Genomic DNA, 9,071 nt, shown 5'->3' on the forward strand with positions numbered 1-9,071 from the left:
AGAAAGTAAATTGAGAGAGAGAGAGAGAGAGAGTAAACGATTAGAATGAATAAATCTTAAGTAAGATTCGTAATCAATAATTATTTGTCAATGAGACTTGTATAGATTTTAATTAACTTTTAACGATTAGATTATTTGATTAATTGTATTTTCGATTGGATTAAAAAACGATAACCGATGAAAATAAATCCAACGATGTATAACGACAGCGTCGTTGACAGGCCACTTGCCGAATTGCAGAGATCGGTACTACAGATATGACAAGATTCGGTTATACCTTGATTGTTTTTAGCGAGTGAACCACAAGTACCATCGGTTATATCATTTTCGTCGATATTTGGTATGGCACAGGAACGTATGACGATACGTTCGCCACCATCTGAAACAAAACAGATTATTCATCAAAGTTGAAATAGTTTAAAAAAAACATGGAAGGATATATATATATAATTTGTAAGATCATCGATAAGTTGACTGATGATTTAACGATGAAGAAGGAGATCGGTGGGAAATGATTCATTTTGTACGTTCGTACGATTAAGACGTCGTAGTAGTAATTGTGTTGTTGCATGGCATGACATGATTCCGTAAGTAAAATGCTGACGGAAGTCTAAAAAGTATGCTGCTAGTTGCGAATAATATCCCTGCGTTTTACTACGTTCCTCTTTCTATTCGCGATAGGATGCAATATACACACGCGATGTTTCAGTCAACAACGTTCCTATCCATTGCGCAATGCGTTCTTCCTATCCAGCTCAATTTCAAATGCAACCGGTGGCACTCCTACTTATAATTTTTTTTTCTATTTTTTTTTTTTTTTTCCTTTAACGATGTGTAAAAATAAGTAGGTATATATATATATATTTATATAGAAAAACGTAATAAGAGGAAAGTTTTGTACTATAATTCGTATCGATGATAAGATTTGTTTTCCAATCGTAGAAGGAACGATGTGCAAATCGGTAAATGAGTCATTTAGTATCGAGTTAGTAAAAATGTTTTGAGCTGAATTTCGACATATCAGCTAGATCATTGAAGGAAGAGGAAGAAGAAGAGGGACAAGGATCGAGGTCGTTCCAGTATACGGAAAATTTGTTGTTACTTCTACACTACTTCGTGAGACAATAGAAGAGAATACGTAATACACGATTTCCGTTTGATTCATGCCCGGTTGCGCGCTTCGTCAAACAGATTTAATTGCAAACGGAGAACCACACGTAATTCTATTTCGTCGAAATCACACAGTGGTATGTGTGATTCTTCATAATAAAAAAAAAATCGATTAACTTTTATTATATCAATCTCGTAGAACGTTGGGTTACAACACGCAATACTTAACCATGTTTGTTTGATTATTTCTTTTGCTAAAATGTCTTGCAAGGAAAAAAATATAATTGAATGATCTTAGCGCATTAGTGCATACCCTAATTAAGTCAATTGTCGTGCTAGAGGCAAGTAGTTGTCGTGAGTCAGAAAAACAAACGTGTCTTATTATAATTCATAGGTACGGCCTTCGTTAAATTCGATAGTGTTTCGTGAAAAGAGTTGAAGTATTTAGACGTAGATAGTTTGTGTTACGTTTGAAATGTGTCATCAAGCTAAGAATAATGCGCACAAAGTTAACTTCTATCATAATAATACGTGTTTTCTTATATACCAAATTTTATTCTTAATAATAAAAACATATAATTGTGTGTGGATATAAGAAAAACCAGAACGTACCTTTTAAAACCGTTTTACGACAAATAGGTCTATTATTGTTGTACATGCCTCTTCCACATTCTTTCACGTGAAACATAACTTGATGATCGGTAGAATTCATTGGATCACCGCACATTGCGCTCGTGTGAGATGAACAATCCCAACACCTTAACGCTGAACCTGTTTAAAAATTAAAAATAAATACCAAAACAAAACAAAAACAGACAAATAATATTCCAATTAATTTCTTTCAAAATAAAAACAATCAATTAATGTAAAAATAAATATGACCAAGATGATTCGTTGAAATTTGCTAGACAAATTACGTAAGGTAAATGACAGGTACAAAAATATTACGAAAAGTTAAATGAGAAACTAAAGTAGTTGATAAAATGCGCGCCAAATTTAAATAATGAGACTGCGTATAAAATCATTTTTAGAGTTTGGTCAAATGTAATATTTATAATTCAATAAACACAGAAAATGTATCTACTCACCAGAATTAGCGAAAATAATGAGGAAAATAGCTAGGATCATCCAAGAAGTATTGGAAACCATGTTGATAGTTAATCAAATAGACGTGAAAGAGGGAAAATGTAAATTTGGTTGAAATAAACACGATAAGAAATTATTTGAAACCGGCGTCGCGGAACGTGTCCACTTTGAAACTGAAGAGAGAGTAGACGACACCCTCTTTTGCTGAATGCACACACGAATCTTCTCCTTCCCTTTCTTCCTATATATATATATGTGTGTATCTCTCTCTTTTTCTCTCTCTCTCTCTCTCTCTCTCTTACTGTGACTCTCGTCAAGTTACTATTACGTTTGTCCTCGTCTATATACTTCGTCATAATAATGCGTCGTGCGTGCCCCCGGAGAACTCCCCACCAATTCTAACAGAAGCAGACCTCTCTGCTCTGCCAGGAAGTAGGAGTAAAGAGCAAACAACAGGCAAGAAGACTTTTTAAGAGAGTCGAAATGGGGCCCTCGTTCCACCTCGTTTAGGACAATTAACGATAGAGCTAATCGTTTGGGACCATTTTTCGTCATTTTCTTCTCAAACGTCTGTCTCTTCTCTTTTCTTACTTCACTTTTCGTTTCATTCAAGAAATGGGAATGTATCATACATTCTATTATTATTTTTCTTAAACATTAGTTCACCTTTTTTTTGTTTCAAATAAATAATATTAATGAATTTTGTAAGAAAATATCTTCTTATCTAATCCATCTATGGTTTGCTGAAGACCCTTAACGTACGAAGCTCCTCGTCTTCCTACTCGATTATCTAATCGTTCTAATCTATAATTATGATTTAATGGAGGAGATTAACTCTAATGCTTATCGATGCGAATAATTCCAATATGAATGTATTCTAGATGTTATTATTATTATTATTATGACATCAATATCGTCTAACAGATTCTCTTTTTATCGATGCAAATGTAATATTTAATCAAATTGATTAAATCATTAAATGTTTTTTGCCGAACAAATTGGTTTAATCATGATCGATTCACTCGCAACAAAAAATATTCATTTACATGTGTGATCAAATTTATTATGTAACAGAAAATGAAATAATTGAGATATAATTTGTAAAAAGATACTTGTACGAGAATATATAGCAGTAATTACGTCAATTACTTGCATCGATAAAAAGAAATTGATGCTACTTTATATTTCCAGTTTCGTGTCAATTTAAATTATGCAATTGAGTTTGGTATTGGGATTGAAGTGGAATGATATATCTTTATATATATATATTTCATCTGTGCACGTTTTTGTAATTGAACTCCTCCTAAACGGCTGGACTGATGTTAATAAAATTTTGTGTGTGTCTTCAGGTGGATTCGATAATGGTTCAGCGTTACAATTCGGTCAAATTTAAGTTGTTTATTTAATTAATTTTTTACTTATAAATTGTTATGCGAAAAGTTTATAGGTTGAAGTTAGAAAATATTCGAGTCGATAATCGAACTTATTCGATTCCAGTTTGTAAATCGTGTGCTAATTAAAATATTACATGAAGATCTAATTAGTGTTTGAAGAAGTTACTCAATTGAGACTGTTGTCAAGATTTAAAAAATCTGTGCTTCGTAATAATCGATGGTATGTATAAATAAAAAAACTAAAATAAAAAGAAATAATAATTTTATTAAACGCGTTCGATGATATTTTCGAAGAAAAGCAGCTAAATGTAACGATGCAAAGTTAGGCTTGCCGACTCGTTAAGAAGAACTTGTCAGGGGTCAGGAGAACATTTAACCTTAGGAAGAATTACCGAATTGACTCGAGCATTTGACCCCTTCCCCTCAACTCCGAAAGACTACGAAGATGGTAGCAGCAAACGTTTAGGTCAGCTTCTTATTCTTATACGACGAAACGTCGTAGAAGGAGTCAGTCAGTCTTCTGGACTATCTACTCTCTGGTTCATTCATAAAACGATTTAATTTCAAGCTCAGAAAGTCAACTGACCTTTCCGGTCTTCAAAGATGTTTCAACCACTTTCGTTCAACGATTCCTGACGATCTTTTCTTCAGTTCATCTCTTATCCTAAGTTTTATACAGATTTATGGTTAAATATCTTTCATGGTTTTATAGAACAAATTTGTTTTTTTTTTTTTTTTTTCAAAGAACGAAAAATTCAAGATAAGAGAATAAATATATACCTATTGTTATTATACTTATTGTTAACAATTTATTAAGGTCTCAACTTTGCATTATATAATGTAACTCAATACCATTAAAACGACAATTCCTAATGTATAAATACTGTCAGGTTTCATCGATGGATGACCATTACAAGCATAGTTGTTGCAAAAGTAACACTCGTTGATAGAATTTGGAAAATGTTTTTCATGATCGCAATAATGATCTATTTTACGACTTGGTACGCAGGCTCTTATCGTTACTAGAACGTTTTTATCTATAACATATTAAACATGAATTGGTCATTTAACACCATAATATTTATTTGAAAATAATAAATGAATATTTTTCACCTACACAGTACAACAGCTTTGAGACAATGATAAGATTCGTTTCGAGGACAGGCTATTAAATCCATAGAAGGTCCTGGAATGTAAGGATCGTTGCACTCATTTTGTGGACCATTTTTTAAATCGGTATTGCAATCGTAACACCAAAGATTTTGACCACTCGTCAATTCTGTCAAAATAATATTGAATTTTTCAACAAATGACGAAAAAAAAGAACCCTTAAAGTGCACATGGGGTGTTTGACACCCGAACAAATTTGTGATCTCTCGAAAACGGTACTGAATTCGAAAAAATGGGTTATTTGTCTAATGCCATCAACTGTTCATTCAGACGGATAAAAAAACCTATTCTATGTTAAAAAAGATGTATCAAACTCAAACACGTTGAGGTGTCAAACACTCATAGTGCACTTTAACTAACTTTTACCAAGTGTGCACTTTTAAGGTTTAATAAACCGTGTAACGATTATACGTTTTTTTTCCCAAAAAAAGCAAGAAATAATAAAGATTAAAGTAGATGTTTATTCAACGAGACGTTTCCTTTCCTTCTGTAACGCGATACGAAAAATAAAATAGGCCGAAATTCTAGTCTTTCGTGAACGCGAATTGAATCACCCAATCGCATTAATTGAAATGAATTTTTGTACAAAAGCACACACACACACACACACCACTTTATTAATATAAGGATAAATAGAAAATGATTGTACGTATAATTAACTTACTTATTAAATTAAAAATGAAGAAAAATATCATCAGTACGGTTACGTATTCGACCATGTTGAGGATGCTGTTCTTAAAAACTGTATCTCTGGAACCTCACATCGTTAAACTAATCGAGATATCTTATCTTCGATAATAAAAGTAACCAGTGAATAACAGAACAGGTGAGAGGAAAGAACACACCTAATATTTCACGCGGTTTTTTTCCTCATCTGTTATCAAATAATATGCCAATTGACAAAATCTAACACTGCGTTGATACTCGTAACATTTTTGTTTATCATTTCAATGATTCTATTATATTAGAAAATATTCTCAGAATATTTTACACACGATATTATATATTCTATTATATATAAAATAGATTATATGTGTGAGACAAAACCAAACAACCGTACCGAATGTCGCGCAAGTCTGACGCTAATAAAACAGCGTTGATCGCGCCAGAAATCTCTGGCTCTGCAATGACAATTAATGCAGTAAGATGGAGCTGCATCAAATTCTGCAACAATTTGTAGATTTCCCATGAAATTGAATTCCCGTACATTTTGATATCCTTGCAACAAACCTGTGTTCATCGACAAAACCGCTGGTCACGTGGCACGGTGCATGGGGGAGGATCGAACGGCGTACAAAATATTGGTCGGTATACCAAACCAGAAGGGAAAAGACACCACTAGGTAGACCAAGACGTAGATGGGAGGATAATATTAGAAGAGACCTGAAAGAAATAGGATACGAAGACCACGAATGGAAGGATCGCGCTCAGGGACGGGAACAATTGCGGGATTTGGTATTTAGGGTAATAAACTTTCGAGTTCCTATAATGCCAGTTAATAATAATAATAATAATAATCTTATAATTAGAGAGGAAAGAATAATTATAATAAGAGGAGCTGTTAGTTAACAAGCTTTTTTATTGCTCGTTATAATAATCGTGCATGGCAAACACTTTTTATTTGACCTCGAAAGCTTTAGCATTAGTTTTCTCGATACCAATATCCAAGCTCGAGAATGCATATCCGGTTGCATACACGTAGAGATACGATTTGTTTATATGTATATATATATTTGTAATATGTGTATTATTATTTTCATTTTGTTTTTCTTTCTTTTAACAAATAACAGTAGCCAGGGCCCACCGGACCAATCCTTTTCACGAATGCCCGATAAGTTTGGGGATGAAGGCGCGCGTCCCACACATGTAATATCAATGTATATATTCGTATCTCATACGTATATATTATTTATGTGTGTGTATATATACATAATATACAGGGTGGAATAAAAGTCGTTGACCATGTGATAAAACTCTAAACGAATTCTGCATATATTATTCACTTGTATGGTGTTCTATCTATCAACTGATACAAATCTTATGGTTTCTGAGAAGGAAAACGACTTTGATTTTACCCTGTTTTTTTGTATACATATTTGTATTAGCAGTACACACGCGTGAACGCGATTTATTCGATTCAGGGCGATTAACAAGAGAACAAATGATTTTTTTTCTTCGGATTATCGATGAATTATCTTCACGATTAGGATAAACGCCTGATTCGATATTAGTTTTTCCTTGTAATCGATATTTCTGAATTTCGAACACGACTTTATCCTAAGAAATTAGAAAACATCGATGTTTTTTCGATGCTTGCAAACGAGAGAGAGGAGGAGAAGGAGGAGGAGAAGGAGGAGGAAGAGGAGGAGGACTTTTTCCATGGTAAAAAGAGGCAAATGCAACGACGATAACTCGATTCGACGGTGGACATGAATTTACGGAATTAATTGGAAAAATGGTGGAGTGATCGTGAATGGTGTACGTTATGCATCTCTGTAAAGGATTAGAGCGATGACGAATGATCCAAGGACGATGAAAATAATGTGGTTTATTCTTGGAGAGATGGTCATCGAACCATTGCAACCATTTTCTTCGCACAATCCGCAAAATTCCATACCACCTTGAAGTTTTCCTTCGATCGACGTGCAAGGATCGACATTTTCCGCTTGAGCCGTTTGACAACTTCTTATCGTCACTAATTTGTCATAGTCTTTAACTGTTGAATGACAATCGATAATTAATACAAAATGTCAAAGTTTAAAGACAAAATATTAGTTGTCTACTCACTTTTAACATCGACTTTGGCACACGCCATGTTCTTTAACATACTCTGATCATGTTGCGGATCATCCACGGCAAAAATACTGAAAATTGGAGTAAGAATTTTGTTCTGTTGAATACTCCTCTGCCATTTGGTCATTTTTTCCATCGTACATTCCATTGGTTCGATTGCTTTTGATTTGGTTATTTCATTGCCACAATCCTTGTCGGTAACCGAGGTACACATGTAACATTTTAATGCGTCATCTGCAAAATTTTATTATAAATTATGAAATTTATGAACAGTTACATCAAAAATTGAATGACGAAAACGATGTAAGATGCTAATTTTCGCGCCTTCGTTATGAACGTGCGAACAATTATCGAGTATCGAGTATAACAGAGAACGTCTTTGTTCGATGACATTTTTTTTTTTATTAACAGAATCTTACTTTGAAGTTGCTCTGGAAAAGTTTTCTCTAATTTAAAATAAAGGAATTATTCATTTCGTACGAATATATTTCGTTAATAAAAAGAAAAAGTAGCTCATTGGTGTTCCTATTAAAAGTTATTACCCTGTAGTAACTTCGTATAAAAAAAAGAAAAATGTTAAACGAGATGCAAGTAGAAATGAATTCAATGAAAATCGATTGAATAGTAGTAAAAATGTTCAAGAAAAATGATACGGGGTGTCTTCAGTATTTTATTTCCAATGGGGTTGGTTTCTGACGTATCGTAAAAATATTTATGATTGAGAAAGAGAAAGAAAAGAAGGGGGGAACGGTGGTGCATGGAAAGTGTGGGGGTGTAGAAAAGAGAACGCGCGTGTTCCCATTATTTGGGTCGCGGCGATGTGGCGCCAAAATCCCCACCCACATATTTTCTTTATATTATTTTTCTTTTCTTTAACATTTTTCTATCTCCATGCTTTCTTATCGATTACTTCAACAAAACTTCATTCGTCACTCACTAAGATTTAACGAGAAATTGTATTTCTAATTCAAATAAATTAGAAATAATAATGAAGAAAAAGTTTAAAAGTTGTTTGAACATGAATTTACCATCCCCCCTACTGTTACAAGTAATAAAAGCTCTGATAAATCGGACCACGTAGAAAATGGAACTTTGCATATTGGGTCGACGATCTTGGAATAAAAAAAAAACACACACACACACATTCGACAAGTTTTACAAATATCAAAAATTTTGTTATCTTCTTTTTTTAAAAATTGTCAATGCAACAATTTGTCCTCGGACATTGAATATCACGTTTTGTATTTAAATACATAAAAAAAACAAACAAACAATCGTAAAATAAAATAAAATAAAACTAATTTAAGATTAAATTAAAAACCAAAAAAAAAAAAAAACACAAAAAAAATGTTTGAAACAAAAATAATAATTCCCACCTGATCGAACCGCCAAAACGAGAGAAACGAGAAGGATGAAAAATATAGCAACGTTTCGATGCATGTCTCCTTGTCTCGATCACAGTTTTCGAGTTATCTTCTATCTCTCTCTCTCTCTCTCTTTACCTCCTTCTAGGAATCA

At 33.2% G+C, this 9,071-nt stretch overlaps 3 protein-coding genes across 3 annotated transcripts in view; all 3 read right to left on the reverse strand.

The window, feature by feature from the left end:
- Positions 1-61: 61 nt before the first annotated feature.
- Positions 62-2,339, reverse strand: LOC107067473 (UPAR/Ly6 domain-containing protein CG9338). The gene is made up of 3 exons (XM_015323032.2): positions 2,199-2,339; positions 1,723-1,881; positions 62-379 (listed from the first exon to the last, which is right to left on the reverse strand). The coding sequence occupies exons 1-3, from the start codon at positions 2,257-2,259 to the stop codon at positions 132-134; spliced, it is 468 nt and encodes a 155-aa protein (XP_015178518.1). The 5' UTR covers positions 2,260-2,339; the 3' UTR covers positions 62-131.
- LOC107067503 (uncharacterized) lies at positions 2,219-6,187 on the reverse strand. The gene is made up of 3 exons (XM_015323092.2): positions 5,425-6,187; positions 4,708-4,869; positions 2,219-4,627 (listed from the first exon to the last, which is right to left on the reverse strand). Exons 1-3 carry the CDS (start codon positions 5,477-5,479, stop codon positions 4,422-4,424), a joined length of 423 nt encoding a protein of 140 aa, XP_015178578.2. The 5' UTR covers positions 5,480-6,187; the 3' UTR covers positions 2,219-4,421.
- Positions 6,188-6,321: 134 nt separating this feature from the next.
- LOC107067502 (uncharacterized) overlaps positions 6,322-9,071 on the reverse strand; it is a 2,898-nt gene continuing 148 nt past the window's right edge. Inside the window, exons 1-3 of the mRNA XM_015323091.2 lie at positions 8,930-9,071; positions 7,548-7,787; positions 6,322-7,476 (exon numbers count right to left, since the gene is read on the reverse strand). The exon at positions 8,930-9,071 is cut by the window's right edge and continues 148 nt beyond it. Of these exons, the coding sequence (XP_015178577.1) occupies positions 7,244-7,476; positions 7,548-7,787; positions 8,930-8,993 (537 nt within the window). The 5' untranslated portion in view covers positions 8,994-9,071 and the 3' untranslated portion in view covers positions 6,322-7,243. The remainder of the gene's footprint in view (positions 7,477-7,547; positions 7,788-8,929) is intronic.

The sequence above is a fragment of the Polistes dominula genome, unplaced genomic scaffold (assembly GCF_049000335.1).
Source record: "Polistes dominula isolate Pdom_NZ unplaced genomic scaffold, Pdom_raw_medaka contig_20, whole genome shotgun sequence".
Taxonomy (NCBI): Eukaryota; Metazoa; Arthropoda; class Insecta; order Hymenoptera; family Vespidae; genus Polistes; species Polistes dominula.

Coding starts and splice junctions, on each gene's coding strand:
- LOC107067473 (XM_015323032.2), bottom strand. CDS start 2,259: ATGGTTTCCAATACTTCTTGGATGATCCTAGCTATTTTCCTCATTATT. Junction 1,882..2,198: donor CATTATTTTCGCTAATTCTG/GTGAGTAGATAC, acceptor ATTTTTAAACAG/GTTCAGCGTTAAGGTGTTGG. Junction 380..1,722: donor TCGTAAAACGGTTTTAAAAG/GTACGTTCTGGT, acceptor GTTTTGTTTCAG/ATGGTGGCGAACGTATCGTC.
- LOC107067503 (XM_015323092.2), bottom strand. CDS start 5,479: ATGGTCGAATACGTAACCGTACTGATGATATTTTTCTTCATTTTTAAT. Junction 4,870..5,424: donor CTTCATTTTTAATTTAATAA/GTAAGTTAATTA, acceptor TTATTTTGACAG/AATTGACGAGTGGTCAAAAT. Junction 4,628..4,707: donor TCTCAAAGCTGTTGTACTGT/GTAGGTGAAAAA, acceptor AATATGTTATAG/ATAAAAACGTTCTAGTAACG.